At 40.4% G+C, this 16,651-nt stretch overlaps 1 protein-coding gene across 1 annotated transcript in view; it reads left to right on the forward strand.

The window, feature by feature from the left end:
* The first annotated feature begins 4,415 nt into the window (after positions 1–4,415).
* Positions 4,416–16,651, forward strand: part of mao (monoamine oxidase) — a 32,858-nt gene continuing 20,622 nt past the window's right edge. Inside the window, exon 1 of the mRNA XM_062431459.1 lies at positions 4,416–4,578. Coding sequence (XP_062287443.1) covers positions 4,524–4,578 — 55 coding nt within the window. The 5' untranslated portion in view covers positions 4,416–4,523. The remainder of the gene's footprint in view (positions 4,579–16,651) is intronic.

Below are 16,651 nucleotides of genomic sequence, written 5' to 3' on the forward strand. Positions count from 1 at the left end.
CACAATAACCTCAATTGTGCTGAAACACTTACATAGTCTGAGCACGCTTTCCGATAGCAACAAGCGAGCTAATTAGGAAAGAACATTTTGGTCCCTTATGTAATAACTGAGCATTTTTCATGATTGCCACTTTGATGGCAGTGAAAGGAGGTGAGAGGATTGGCAATTCTCAAGGAGATGTCTAGACAGTAGCAGAAGTTGGACCTCGTTTAAGGCTTAAATCACCTTGAAAGTAAAACCTGTTTAAGTGGTAACAATTTATGAATGACAATGAGGACAACACAGCTCCGTAATAGTTCTCTGGAGCAAAAAGTAATAGAGAAGAAAGTTTTATATTATGGAATTATGGATTTTCTTATCTGCTTTTACTGTAATTGAATGTGTCTCGTAAAATGTCTTTGTGACTCTGACAGTCCTCCAAACTGAAAAAGCACAGCTGAACAGCTACAACAGCTATAGTTCTTTGTTTAAAACTAATCCAAAGTGTACTAAATTAGTTTTAGTAATTATGACAAGAATGAAACAGCTTTGTGCAACTGAGGACCTTCAGGCAACAGACATGTTTGTTGGTTGAAAGCTGTAGTTTATTTTTATTGTAGAATTGTTTAACAGGAATTGAATACGATACGATACGATACGATACGATACGATACGATACGATACGATACGATACGATACGATACGATACGATATGATACAATATACTTTATTGTCCTCGTAGGGAAATACCTGGATAGGTAGGGATAGACCAGTCCACAGTAGTTAGGTCAGAATCATTACACATACATCATTCAACTGTGAGTTAGAAAAATGAAAACTGACACGTTTTTGTCACCTATGTCAACACTAAAAAAACATGTTTCCGTGGCAACAATTAATAACACCTGCTGACAATTGACAAAAACAGGACAACACACTTTACTTTAGTTTGCTGCTGGTTAACAATTGTGTGGAGCAGGCTGTAAGTTTTTAAGATAAAAGTAACTTTGTAAACTTTTTTTTTACTTACCATTAGTCCTACTATCTGTCCTCTAAAATGTTTTTGTGACTCTAAAAGACCAACTGAAATTATATTGCTCTATTGCTACAGCATACACGTCTGCTCTTTAAATCACTTGTCTTGTGTTCTCATTTGAGAAAACCATTAGTTCCCCGAGTACAAGATGGAAAACGTGTTTCCATACAACCAATCAAATCTTGCATAAAGCAATGACGATAGCATCCTGATACACAACACAAGAGCCACAGACTCTGAGCAACCCCACATGAGCTGTCCTGCTAAAGTCTCCTCCTTATCTAACTTACCAAATGAACACACGTCTTGTCCTGCAGCTTGTTTAATGAGCCACTGAACAAACATTTAACAAGGAAAAGTGCACCACTAACATCAGTCAGCAGGCGAGGTAATTAATTAGCTGCTCAGCTGCTGAATAAAACGATGCATCACACTGCAAGCAAATAGGAAGATAAATGAACTTGTCTGGCTTTGAAGTTTATGGTAGCAGTATATACTAATAAGATGTGTCAGAGTCCATTGTTAGTTGTTAGTAGCAAAAATAGAAAAACATAATGGCTCATGAATTGTGTTTTGCTAAAAATGTTGAGGAGCAGTCAGTTTTATGGGAAAGTGTTTAGAGACTTCAGTAACCCCTTGGAAATATTTATTCTTCCCCACTGCTTCGCCATAAAAATCTACTTGTAGTTTGACTTTTTCCACAGGCACGGGTTTTGTGTTAGAGTAAACGTTAACCTTTTCAGGCCATGTTGTTTCATAGGTTCTTCATTTATCTGAAGTCAGAGGTCTATCAAATCCCAATTTAAACTCTGTCAGAGGACTTGACTCAAGTCATTTCAGGCTACTGCTGCCCCCTGCTGACAGGACACACTATACACATGTACTGTAGCAGGATTCAAACAGTGTACCTCATTATCTCCATTGTATCCTCAGTATTACAAAGATATGATTTTTTTTAAAAGGGCAGAGAACGTACAGCATTTGCCCCGCTGTGCCTTGGATAACATTTTATACAGACACCTTTTAGAGAAAAAGACTGCACCAAACCATACAATGTGTTCTCATGTTGTTCTGCTGCTATTCTAGACCCTAAACTTCACCTCCCACACAAATTGTCATGGTGACATCTACACCCTCTCCTTATGTCTGTATGTTATAATTTCTCTGACCCAACCATTCCTCATCTGTCCACCAGTTTCCCTCAATGATTTTAATAGAGATATAAATATGAAAAGATATGTTTGACAAATGTTCATTTAGGTTTTATGTAAGTTAGTTAACCAGATATCAAGACAATGAGGCTGAGCTCAAAACAAAATCTTACATAAAAATATGAGTTATCATTAAAAGCATATTCATAATTCCTATTGTGTTCTGTGATGCATATGCTATGGTATTGTTATTGAACTCTTTAATGTATTTTGATCTTTTTTTCCCTCTAGACAAGGACAGCGGGCAGCCATCTTTGCCATGTCTCCTGATGGTGAGGAACCTTTGAGGTGATCCAGTCAGTTGTGTATGTATACCATATTTCCTTATTTTGTGCTGTTGTTGCACATACATGCTTTCATACCTTCCAATTCTCCAAAACAGAAGTCATTAAATGAAACTTTGGACACTTCTGAATAACCTTCAAACCCAGCTACAGTCTCCAAAGCTGTATATCACCATCTTTTTCACAGTTGATGACAATGGCTTCCATAAATCCTCACTGAGAACAAGGTAAACTTCTTACAAGCATCTCATTTTGGGGGAAATAGCAGAGTCACAGAGAAGAATCATAAAATGAAAGAAGGATCAAATGGTTGGTTTATCATTTTCAGATAATTTCCACTACAGGATGGAGCAAAATCTAGCTTTGTAGTTGTGAGAGGACAACTCAGGTTTCAGAGGAAGGCCCCATAAAATCTCTTCACCACTTTACTTACTTAATATTTGACATCATAAACCACTTTCACATATGCACCTCTTTACGTGTGTGCCTTTTTTATAATAATGGCTGTGACACATCATCATTGAGCCTTCAGTACATTACCGCAACAGTTTGCAGCTTCCAGCACTTTTGCCAAAGAACAGACTTGTTGAGGCTGTAGTTAGTGATGTGTTAAATTGGACTGCATTTTGTAGTATAATGTTTCTGATTGCACTTGGAATACAAAACCAAATACAGCTTTTAAAATGGCTGTAGCCTTAAATCGATGCCTCTCTGACAAAATACCTGAAAATTACAGGCTTGATAAAGTTCCACTGTTTTGCAATGAATTACACTAGATTGTACAGGTGTCTATATAAACTAGAAAATCAGTGTAAGTAACCACTAAAACACGTACTGCTCTAGTCCCTGTAAAGACGGTGATGTGCTAGCGTGGGACTTCAGTAGCTTATTCCATAAATTAGATCAATTGAGGATTAGGATTAACTGCAATCATGGTCTGATTATCCCACTAGGGGGTGCATAATTTACTACATACCCACCTGAAAATGAATATATAAATACATGAATAAACCCCATCTTATAACACACATTGTAAGAAGCTCAAAATGTTGGAAAATGTGGAACCTTGTTATTAGAAGGATGGTAGCACAATATATCCATAACAGATCATAAACTGAGCTGCACAATAAGATCCTTAGATGTAATATAACTTTGCAAAAATGCTCTAATCGGCCTGATAACAGCACATGACCAGGGTGTGCAACACACAGCATGTGCAAAAATCAGCTCGTCTAGATATAACCAACCAGCCAACCAACCAACCAACCAACCACAAGAGGGCAACAGCAACTAAAGAATACAAATGTAAAGCCAGTCTCTGCCCAGAAGGATATTGTAACATGACAAGTGAATAACTGTGTTATCATCTGCAGACTCCGACTTTAAATGTGGACTATGGTGTTGTCTGGAACAGAAGGAAGGACTGTATGAATTCAGTTTAACACTGCTTTTACACGGCAGAGCTTTTGTTCCTTAAACTACAGTAACTAGTCTTTGGGTTGCAGTTTTATTGCTTTGGCATCAATACATGCAAATAGTATTCCTGAACTACTTTTGAACACCATCTTTAATCACACAACAAATCTGGTTAATATGTTTGGAACGAGGGAGACTTCCTCTGAAAGAGAGAGTCAAAATTACTTTATTTGCTGAGTGTTTCAATTATGACAGCGAAGATTTACAATGAATAAAAGATTTACAGGAGCTTTGACTGATAAGAAGAGACCTTGGGTCCGACTATCATGGCACCAACACTGGAGCGAAGTCCTCCGGGTCTTAAACTGTTTATTGCTGCGTATAAACGAGGTAAAGAGCGATGTGTCTGCAGGTGTAAGACACGTCCTAATAATCCTCCCTATCCACGGAGTAGTTTGCTGCTTTACTATCGGTGGGAGGAGTCTGGAGGGAGTGGGCCTGCCCGGCGCTTTTAATACAGATGCGCCCCTCCGTGCGCCCTGCGTTCACCACCGAGCGTACACGGCAGAGCGGGGAAAGACAGAACCAGACAACACCATGACTGCACCCAGCAACACCTACGATGTTATAGTGATCGGCGGAGGCATATCGGGTAGGTACAACATGAAAAAAAGTTAAACAGGACGCGAGGTGAGATGGAGACAAACGATGTAGATAAATTGCCTGTAAGCGGACTGATGCGCTTTGTTTAAGGTGACTAGACAACTGTTGCTCAGAGGGCGCATGGATATTGTTGCCAAGAAGTGGTCCGACCCCTGCTTAAGACTGATCCTCTCAGCTGATTATTATATTGCTGCTCATTTTGCATAATGCGGCTTTTTTTTCCTTTTCCAGTTTTTCGTCTCTTCCGCGAGGCTGCCTCCTCTCACTATCCACCGCTGTATAGCCTGTTAAGTAACAGCTAATCAGCCAGAGCATACTTTGTATTACATAAGAGGAGGGGGGGGTCTCATCTGTTATCATTGGTTGCATCTGTGAGGTTTCATTTGAAATATTCTCTTCATAAAAAGATATCTACTTGGTTTTCATTTGGTCTGTAAGCCAGTTAGATGAGAGGTATGATGCTGAGGATGAGTCCACCTGCAGACATGTGAACTACATCTGCTTCAGTATCATTTTATCTCACAGGATACAAGGAACTGATGTGTTTTCCTTTTTCACTTCCTCCAGCACTTGATGTAATTTTGTTGCATGTGAATTACAAGTATGGCAGCATTTCCCCTCAGTAATTATAGGAGTGTATTGGAGGAAGGAAAGTCCTTGCTAAAGAGAGAGAGTGGTGGTCTGAAGGGTCTGCAGCTTTCTTTGATAGCAGCCTTGTTAGATAACACTATTTCCTGTTAGGGAGGGTACAGTTCCTGGAGAGTCCCAAAGAGGATGTGGGGTTTTTTTTTGTGGGGTATTTTTGGTAGTCATTGTTTTCCCCCCTGTCCAGACTGTCTTTATACTGTCACTATAGCAACACTCTGCTGTCATCTCATGAGACTTAGTAGGAAAGGAAGATTTCTTGTATTTTCTTGTTTACAAAAACAATTCTCAGGTTTGAGCAGAATGATTAGTGATTGGGGATGTAGATTGAAATATGGCTGTGTTGAATAGTGGTGTCACACGACTAATCTGAATCACTGTGGCTCCTGGCAGGTTGGTGTGTGTCTGCGGATGCACATTTAAAGCGCCGCATCTCCTGAGACAACTGTGACACCTTTTGCAGACGGGCTTTTAGGTGCAAAGTGCAGCGAGGGGATTTGAACACCTGTCAAGTTCTTGTGCTTAATGATGTCGTCTCGTTCCCTCCCCTGCCTGACCGTTGTCCTCTTTCCACTTCAATCGACTGCTTGTTTGCCTGCATGTCCGTCTTTCTGTCAGACAGGGAAGAATTTAGGTCAGTGTCAGTTCAAATACCTGTCAAACAAGCAAAACAAGTGCTACGGAAAAAAGTTAATTTAATAATACTGGCAGACAGTACCCCCACCTCCCCCTTAATCTGCCTCTTTTCCCTTGTGTCACATTAGGGTCTTGTAATTACACCATTTGTTTATACCCATGCCCTTTACTGGCGTGCAATGAGGTCCACACATAACAATCACTGTCCAATCAAAGGACAGATGAAGCAAGGGGGGGAGAAAGAGTGCTCCTTCCTCTGGTCGCTGTCTCTATCACCCTCTCTCCCGAGATGTGTGTTTCTCCTCTCGCCTGCAAATGGAATTGTCATTTTCCTGCCTGCCAGCCACCCACCAGCAGGAGCTGTGGCCCTTTAGGGCAGCTAGCACTTTCTGAGAAAAACATTAATCACTTGTGACAGCCTGTTATCAAACCAGCAGAAGAGAGGATGCCAGAGGAAGGGGGAGGAGAGATAGAGGAGCGGAAAAGCAGAAATAATGGGGAAGTGAAGGAAGGAACCGCTTCCTCATCTTTTGTCCCGGCAGCTGCGAATGTGGGAAATCAAATGAAGCACACTGAAAAACAAGGACAGAAAGAAGGAGTCAGACAGATTAAAATCTATGAGAACTGTGGAAGGGAGAAGGAGGAAATGAGCAGTATCAAGGAGAGTGAATAGGGAACTTGAGGTGGATGTGAAAATGGAAAATGGAAGTGTGGCATGCTGAGTGTAGAAGTGAGTGGTCGACGGGGGTTGTTTCTCCTGAGTTGACTCGAAATTACCATCAAATCCTATACAGTTATCCTCAATAAACTGTGCAAGAGATGATTTAAAGGACTTGGCTGCATTTGCTCAGCAGTGGGCCTATAAACACTGCTGGATTCCTCTTCTCCACAGACCTTTACCCAGACAAGTCGGCAGTAAAGTTAAATGACTATAAAATTACAGCATGCTCAATAGAAAATACATGTCCATTCTTTTTCCATGTATACTTTGGCAAATACTGTTAGTGTTTAGCAGAGAGAACAGCCCCACATTTTGAACTTGAATACACTGCACTTTACGTTGCAGTGCATTGTGTAGCGTTGTATGCTTTGACACGCAGCAGCTGGGATGTATCGTTATGCACAGTGAATTTAATGAAAATGCTTTTTTTCTGTTCTGTTTGAGCTCACGCACATCTGTGGGAACTAGGACAGTGGCATCAACCCATGAGGCTTATCAAGACAGCACCAGTGTGTGAAGTCACGTAGAAAACAATAGGTGCTTTGACATCTCTCATCCACTGCTGGTTTGTGCCACCCTTTGGTTTTGTTTACTCAGCAAAAAGTCATTTTTTGATGACATAACTTTGTATGTTGAATGTGGAAGAAGGATTGACTTCAGTCACTCTGAAGCGCAGAATTTTGAAATACTTTTGGGAGATAATTTTATGGGTGTTGGATGTTTAGTTTATCTATACTAAACAGCACACAGTTCTTGTGGGCACTTTCTGGCGCTTATGACACTTTTTTGGCTTATTTCTTATTTAAAGTCCCTCTCACTGAAAAATGTGTTTGTCTACTTGTTCCGACAGTTGGATGTTTGTGTTTCTCCGTCCAGAATGATGTATGTGCAGAGTTTGTTTTCACAGTCAGCTACTGAAAGTGGAAAGTTCTGTGTTCTGTGTCTCTGTGTTCATCTTAAATCTAAGTTTAAGGTATGTACTTGTATGAGTATGATTTATGACATCACAACCAGTAATCCTGTATGAAACATACACAGTGGGATGTGAAAACTTGAACCCTCCAGTGCACAAACACTGAGAATGGACTTTACAGGGAAGTAGGAGACATCTTGTGTCCAGCTGTTAAACTAGGAAAAAAAACAACATTTGTGTATTTGTTGATTCTGAATTTTAATGAGGAAGAAGGAGGATATTCATATCAGACACAAACTATTATTTAAAGCAGAATATTTTTTATTATATTATGTATGTGTATATCAGGTATTAAAACATGTCTGGAGGTATTTGGGATGATGGTTGTAATAGAGTTAGATGAAGATAAGAGTTGGCACCTGTGGTTCAGGTAAAAGTAAGCCTCCAGATAGTGAATGTTACTCTCTGCCAGGTCCTCTGAGTAAATGACTCACAATAACATTTAAGTGTGTGTTTGTGTGCACACACTTATGTGTGTCAATGCCTTAGTGACAGTTTACCCAGTGTACTTATTTATTATTCGGTATTTAGGAATCTAAATAAAAGCCAATGACAACAGTGCTTTTAATGGATGCTAATGTAGTGCCAGCACACACACACATGTACGCACACGCATTATAATGTGTGTGAGAGCTGAGCTAGAAAGCCACAAAAAAGATATCTGTGACACAGGAGGTTTTTTGCTATTCACTGAAAACCTCCTGTGTTTAGTTTTTGTTCATGTCAAGAGCAACAGAGAACACAACAGCTGTGAGCACGATGCCAAAGCTTTGGTTTCCATCCTGTAGGTCCTGTTGGCCACCACTGCTTCAACTACGAATGGTTTGAGCATATTTCTGCTCCTCAGAACTGGTATTTTAATGTAACACTGTGGAACTTAATGCAGAGCGACAGGGAAAGGGGGAGAAATATGGTGATGCACATAACCAGATGCATACAGGCCATTGATGTATTACAGACAGTAAAATTACTATTTACAGTGAGTGGATAAGTTTCCAGTGTTTCATGCTTTCCTCCACATTTCAGCGCAGAGATTGGTTCATAATGAGACTGCAGAGAGCACAAAAGCCTCAAATTGTGTGTCTTTAATTAACAGAGTACACACAATTACAAATCAACTTCCATGTATTTTGGTTCTTTTACTTCTCCAGTAATTCACATCTGTAACACAACCTACTAAAATGCCCGCTAGAATAGGCTACAGCTATTTATGTGACTCAGGCAGGTTTGAAACATGTTAGATCAATGTCTGAATTTTAGATGAATGTGGTTCAGATGTCACTGAACGTAATCCGGGATGTTACAGGAACATCAGTTCTGATGTTCTGTTTGTTGCTCACAGCTGGCTGTGTGTCAGATTCTTTCCTTTGACTTTATGAAGTACCTGCAGCATCACACAGCAGCTGAAACCCTAAGTGTCTTTAAAATGACAGAGTGATGTGCACATTTACACACGTGGCACAGCAGCGGTAACTTTACTGAGACCGGATCGGTCAGGGTCTGATGGTAAAATAATGTTTTGTGTTCTCCTACCCATCCACACCATTGGCTTTATATGAATTATTTGTTATCAAGCCTTTATTGATGAATCCTGAGCTCCATCAGGTAGCTAAAAAGTCCAAAATCAGCCCAAATCCCCTTGGTTCCTTCCATTGTCTGACTGAAGAATTCACCCTGAAAACAGTCCTGTGTGGGTGTGGTCGTATTGTCTTCAGTACCGCTCAGACAATGAAATACAAACCAGTTGGATTAAAAGATTATTGCGTTTAAAGGCTGATCATAAAAACACTGCACAGCGGTTTGTAGTACTCACAACTCTTTAGTCTCATGAAATCTTAAGTAGTAATGAGTAACAAGCGCTCTGTGCTCAATCCCATTTTTCAAAGACACTCAAAGGCACCTGTTGAGTCTGCTCGATTTTAGTACTGTACCATCCAATTAACGTGAAGCCATATCATATCTAAAGGCTCCTGAACCAGCATGAACCCTCACCTTGTCTGCCAGCCGCTTTAATTACCATCATCATAGCTGCAATCCTAGAACACCATTTTTCTCTGTCCAGCTGTGCAAACAAGAGAATGTGTTTTCTGAGCTGCCCGATATAATCATTAGATGGACGGCTCATGTGTCTTTCCATATGTCATTTTCTGCGTGCCTGCGCCTCTGTGTTTGCCTTGTGTGTGGCAGGTAAAGCCATGAGAACTGTGCGGGTGTAATCTCAGCTGTGTTCATTTTGTCATTGATGACAATGATTGTGCAAAAAGCTCATGTAGCCGATGGGTATTTGCACAACTGGAAAAGCCCTCATTTCTATCTGTGATATGTTGGGCAAGGGATTTGAGGCAGGTGTTCTGTGGGAAATGTTCCCACTTTCTTTTTCTGTTCAGTGTTTGTCCGGCTAAATGATTTTGCAGCCGTTGTCAGAGTGATAGCTGTGTTTAATGTTTGCCTGATGGCTATTACATTAAAATTAAAATGATCCTTTACACTCACAGGTCCTGTTCACACCTTGCGCTGCTTGCGCGTTGTGAATGATCTGATCACAGGTGGACAGCTCTAAGTACGTCAGTTCACACCTGGCATTAGAATGCGTCACCACATGCATATGAGTGACCACTTGTGAACAGATCTATATAAACACATACATCATTACTGTTTGCAAAGACCAAATGTGTTGTTTTTGACTAGAGGCAGCACTGGACTCTCTGTATGTAGTCTGTCAGAAATTAAAAGAAGTTTGTAATGACAACGGTGTTTGGGCAAAATCAAAACAGTTTGAGCCAAAGGTAAATCAGACAGTATGGTTCGTTTTCACTTGTTTCATACTTTAATGTGACGCTGCTGTCACGTGAATGAGTACTTCTGCTTACGCACAGGATGTCAGTTGAGTAGGTGGACTTTCAGTGTTGCCCAAGACACATTTTGTACACACTGCTAAAAGAATGTTGCCGTATGTGGCTCAGACCATCTCCCAATGTGGTCTGAGCGACCAGATCTCAATGCATCTTGGGTGCATTAACAGCAGTACTTCGAGCTGTCCACTTGTAATCAGACCGGCCAAGACGCAGTGAACAGAGCCACAGATTTATCATCTGTTAACAAGAGACAACTATCAACATCACCAATCACCAAACCAGTCTAATTATTACAAGGGATGCACTGATTGCATTTTTCAGGGCCAAGTCTGATTGCTTTTGTTTTTAAAAGCCTGACATGGCAATATAGATTTTATTTAGTTTCACATAAGTAACAGCCTACAAAAATGAACTAATTAATTACAAAATGTACTTGTTCTTTAATAAACTTAAAGTTTGGTTTGCATATAAAAATAACTAAACCTTTTCAAAAGAAAACAACATAAAGTGCATTTGGTTATTAAAAAATTCATTTTCTACTTTTTCAAATGAAAATCAATTGCAGCAGGTTACAGAAATTTTTTTCGATGATGTATCTTCACACAGCAGACCTGTCTGTAATTTAATGTAGTGATATTCTTGTTAGTCGACTCAGCCAAAGACCTGCCAGTTCCAGTGTGAGCCGGTCAGACATAAAATTGTCCAGTTTCGATCAGTGGCCAATCAGTTGGTGTGACCCTAATTATCACAAATCACTTTTTTGTTCGATGGCAACATATTTGTTTGTCATATAACTCTCCTGTCTGCTCTCTGTCACGTCTGTCTTTCTGCAATTCGAGCCATCATTTAATTGCCTGTCAATATTGCTCCTCAGTTTGTTGCCTGTAAACAGCCAATCAGTGTCTCCACGCTGAGAACATGAGACAGGGACAATGTGATTGCTGCTGTCTTGTAAATGTCTCCCCCTCTGGATCAATATGGAGCCTTTCAGGGCCCTCATTCAATTGGCGCACTTGTCACTCAGCTTCTATTTGATTTTTTTGTTTGTACACTGTGGAAACAACACTTCACTGAGATGCAGACACAAACACGCATCCCTGTAAATTTTCAAAGGAAATAAAATGTCAAAAACTTTGACAGTGTTTAGCAGCTTGGCATCATCCTTTGGAAAAACAGAACCACAGTTGTCAAACAGTTGGTTGAGAAATGTCTTTGTTTTTGTTAAACATTTTCCTGTCATGGAAAGAATACTGGGATTCCTTCCCTTGAGAACATGTTCTCAATCATCATGTTTCATGTTTCTCATTCACATTTTCAGCTTTCAGAAGGCAGAGAACATACTGGAAAAAAGACATAAAACACATCCACAAAGTCAGGTCTTTACCTTACATACACAATGTGATAAGCAACCTACTCTGAGAGAATGATTACTGACTTAACGCTAAATGTTTATATTTTATGCCTTCGTGCCGACGACAGCTGCGGCCGGAGGTGTTGTGTTTTCGGGTTGCTCGTCTGTCCATCCCATTCTTGTAAACGTGATATCTCAAGAATACCTTTAGTTCATTTCTTCAAATTTGGCATGAATAACCATTTGGACTCAAGGATGAACTGATCAGAATTATGTGGTCAAAGGTCAAGGTCACTGTGATCTCACAAAACACGTCTTGGCCATAATTCAAGAATTAATACACTATTATGACAAAGTTTCACATAAATGTCTAATAGGAAAAATGATAACATTTTATATCCAAAAGGTCAAAGGTCAACTTCTCTGTGACATCATTATTGTAGAAAAGCTGCTTGAACATAGGCTTAAGCTCTTTGTAATAACCTCATAACAACATCGACAGGCCAGACAGATCAGACATGACAAACTGTAACTCTGTTGCTCCCAGATGATGTTAGAAATGTATGCTGCCTGGTGCTTGTAAAGATGGAACAGTAACAGTGTTGTAAAAAGAAATGCTTTGAGGAACAACATTTCTGGGCCCCGTTTTCCAATGGCGTCTTAAAGCTTAGATGATCTTAGTCCCATTGTAAATCTATGGGATAAGATCATCTTAGGTTTAAGATGCTTTTGGGAAACAAGTGTATTATTTGAAATCTATTAAATATTCATGACAGTTAAAGTCTTGTTAAAACATCCTCAGGGATTATTTATAAAATTTTAATAGTCAAAAACTCAAATAACCTGCTTTATCACAACTGTAGCAAACAACCCCACACCTTGTGTCCATGAAGTAGCGATCAGTATAAAGTTTAGTTTTGGTTTAAATCGTGTATCTGTGTAGGAGCGGACTGAGTTTTTCTCTTTGTGGTTACAACTAAAGTTGTGTATTCCTCGCATGTCACTTTAATCTTAATAAGCCTTTTTGAGTTTGAGTGGCAGAAGGAAAAGCACAGGTGTTACTAATAACATTAACGATGGCTTTGTTCTATTCAAGTGTCCCAGTCAGCAATGACGGTGTGACAGTGAGCCCACATTCACAATAACAGCACCCTGAAACTCAAGCATCTAAATGGTATTCAGCCATCATTAACTTTATAATTTACAACTGTGCTTTACATACTGTAACAAAATGTGTTGCATGCAAAAGTTTTGTCCAAGTCTTCCTTGGAGAAAAATACTGTGAAGGTTTCGGAATTTGTAACTGAAGAAAAGACAAAGAATCAGTGATATTTAGATTCTGAGCTGAAGGTGGATGCCAAGTCTCATCTGCCATACAGGAAGCCTAATGCGATTTAGATTATTACAACTGGGAAACACTGGAGGACAAAAGGGTGGCAAGAACAATTGGAAGTGAAAAAACAAATGACAGGTGGTAAGCCTGAGGCGGAAGGAGGTGACAGGTAGACAGGGGTGAGCAGCAGAGAGAGAGAAGGGCAGAAACAGGAAAATTAAAGATGTTGTCAGACATATGTTCACAACCAGGCTGCAGCTATAAACGCTCATGACAACCATATTTCGACCATCCATCCAATCCAGTCTTTTCTCCATCCCTGAGCATCACTTATTCTCTTGAGGGTTGCAGGTGACTGGTCTAGCCCGCATCCCAGCATGCATTGGGCAAGAGGTGCTGTATATTTTGAGGCCAGATGCCTGATTTATAAAGCCGTGTGTATGCATGGTTCTGTTTTAAAAATCTCTGTCATGTCCACTCCCACAATTAGCCATAAATGAAGCCACACCCTGAACCAACCGTTTTTCACGTCAGTACTCCACTTGCTCCACCAGTCTTTCGACTTGTCATTGAAACAAACAGGAAAGAAGATTGTGTTGCAACAGCAAGTTTCTCCAACAGCAGCTGTCATTATCATTATGCACGGCTGTGCACATATTTATAGCATCCATATTATTAATTCATCACATGGACCTTGTAAACCATCGTCAGCCCTTATTGCATATCTAATCATCAGACGTAATCAGTGTTAATAGTTTGTAGTGATCAGTTTGTAGTGAAAACGACATTACAAGATGTCAGGATAAAATAAAAAGTTAAGAAGTTGCCTCCTATGTACATTAAAAGAATGATACAACTGAAGCATTTACAGTCATTGCTAATGCCATCTTATAGGCATTTTACAGATATCTGTGTAGATTTCATAGTCAGTGTCAAGTCAGTGCTGTTGGTTATCTTAACAGTGTTTTATCGTATTTGGACTCTCTCCTTATTTTTTCATCTCCACCTTCTCCTCACCTTACCCTGCTCTGGAAAAACATTCCCACTACACATTCATAGTTTTTTGTGCTACACCATGTTTATACATCTGGCCCCTGGACAGATCAGCAGTCTGTCGTAGTGCTAACACATGTAGACAAGCAGACACATTCACACATACAGCTCAGTCAAGCAAAGACACACTTCACTCTGAATCTTCTTTATTTTGCCCAGCATCTGGAATTGCATGTATACAGTAAGCATTCAACTTGGCTGTGTCCATACTTACGAAACTTTCCACCTCCTGACACTGAACTTTGCTCTGCTCTCCAGGAGTGCTGGAAGAACTGTGTCTTACTGTTGAGTATTACATTAGATAAAACACACACAAAGGAAACTGTCGCTTTTTATTACTTAAAACTTTATTGTGTGCTTAAATGATTAGCAAATTAGTCAATCAATAGAACATTAATTGCAAAAATTGTAATACGTGAGCCTGAGTGTCAAAAATTGCTGGTGGAGATTAGCTTTATTTTAATACATTTAGTTTTTGTATTGTTGTTTGGACCAAACAAGCTGTATAAGATGTGTCTGTGCTTTAGGAAAGTGTGTGTGTGTGTGTGTGTGTCTGAGGGAGGAGGAGGAGGATGAGAACCATGGTCAACGATGGCAGAGACAGTTAGAGACTTCTAACATACACACAGCATACAAATGCTGTTTGTTCCTGCCAAGTGGCTCCATCTTAACAATTACTGTTGTCAAGGAAACCATGTCTGTCTCCATCTCTTTTTGTCACAGTAGTGGAGCAGGTGGACCCAAATGTAGAGACTGAAGGCAAGAGCAGGGCTGACGAAAAGTCTTTATTCTCGGGAAATACAGGCAAAATCAACTTGGCATAACAGGACAGAGTAGGATGAAGAGAATAGAACAGACAACTTGACAAGACTGAACTGAAAACTGAACAGGTAGCGTCCCACAACACAAGGGCGAGCTAGGATCTGATAGGCTGAGGAAGACACTAGGAGCAGGGCAGAGTTAATGAGGAAGATGCAGGGCAGGTGTGAGGAGGAGCACATAAACACAGGAGGAGTGAAGGAACACACAAGGCTACAGAGCAAACTAAAACCCAGAAAACACAACACCTCAATAACAACCCAACGTGAATCAAACTGTCCCAGAATTCAACACCACAAGACAACTAAGAAGTCCTTCAAAGAAAAGTCAAATAACAAGCAAGCGAAACCAAATGACCCAAAGGACTAAGCAACATAAATGTGACACAGTAATATCAAAACACAAAGAGTCCCAAACCATGAGTCCATGACAGTACCCAATCAGACATAACATGGATGAAAGGAGGGAGCAAAACACCAGTAGCCAGAAGAGAAGGTGCTTTACCTTGAAACTGGGTGGCTGGAAGAGGCCTCACCGGCTCAGGTGATTCAGGGCAAGCAGGGTGAGAACAGGTAGGTTGCAGTCTCACAAACCCAAACCTAACTGACTGGGAGGCTGGCAGGTTGTATTAAGTCCTAGCTGCAGGTTTTGAGGCTCGTATGGCAGATCGAGGCCACCAAATTGTTGAATGGGGTCCCACAAAAGGGTTAGTCTTTGCTTGGTCCATCATTGGTTGAGTTGTTCTGTCGCAGTAGCAGAGCAGATGGGCCAAAATGCAGAGGCCGAAGGCAAGAGCAGGGCTGAAAATAGGTCTTTATTCAGGGAAATGCAGACAAAACCAAAAACTGTCTGAGCTGAGACTGGACAAAGACTTAGAATACAAACCAAACTAATCAGACAACTGCTAACAGGTGGCAAAACACAAGGGCAGGCTGGGAGCTGATAAGCTAGAGAAGAAACTAGGGCCTAATCTCAAACCAGCCCCTCTCCCTATCCACTACCCCTTCGTTTGCACGTCCATGTGAAGGTTCGCCATATTAAGGGCTGTCCCAATCTAATTAGTGGAGAGGGTAAGTGGACTGTGAAATCCTTAAATAGTGACTTTGCATCGGTGCAGGCTTATGATCATCCTAACAGGAAGTGCATGTGCAACAGGAGAAAGAAGGAAACAACATACAAATGTCTGAGTTACGTCTTTCTACCTGGTCAAGTACTTTAAATCAAGCACCCATGCTAACTTCACAGCGTCAAATAAAATCTCTCTGTTTGTTTATGTGTGTGCGTGCACTTTGTGCTTGCACAACCTTTCACTGCATACTTTATCTGCACAAAAAGTCACTCCAGACTATCCAGAACCATGGGGTCAAACACACAAATCAGAGTGTCTTTGAAACTTACGAAATACACACTGTCAGTCTTTTATCCTTTCAAACATCTGAACGAAACCAGACAATTAGGTCAACCAAAGCCCGAAGGTGCTGCGGTGGAGAGGGGAGGGGCGGTGGTTGGGAATGAGGAGAGACAGCTAAAGAAAGGAAGGAACGGATGAGGAGTATTAATAATAGTAAGAAGAAGTAATAGTCACTTTTAATCGCCAAAAGGCTTGTAAAATTAATGCGGTGAAAATTATGAACACTCTTTTACAGAAATGAAAAAAGGATGGAGCAATATCAACA

The sequence above is a fragment of the Scomber scombrus genome, chromosome 13 (assembly GCF_963691925.1).
Source record: "Scomber scombrus chromosome 13, fScoSco1.1, whole genome shotgun sequence".
Classification (NCBI taxonomy): domain Eukaryota; kingdom Metazoa; phylum Chordata; class Actinopteri; order Scombriformes; family Scombridae; genus Scomber; species Scomber scombrus.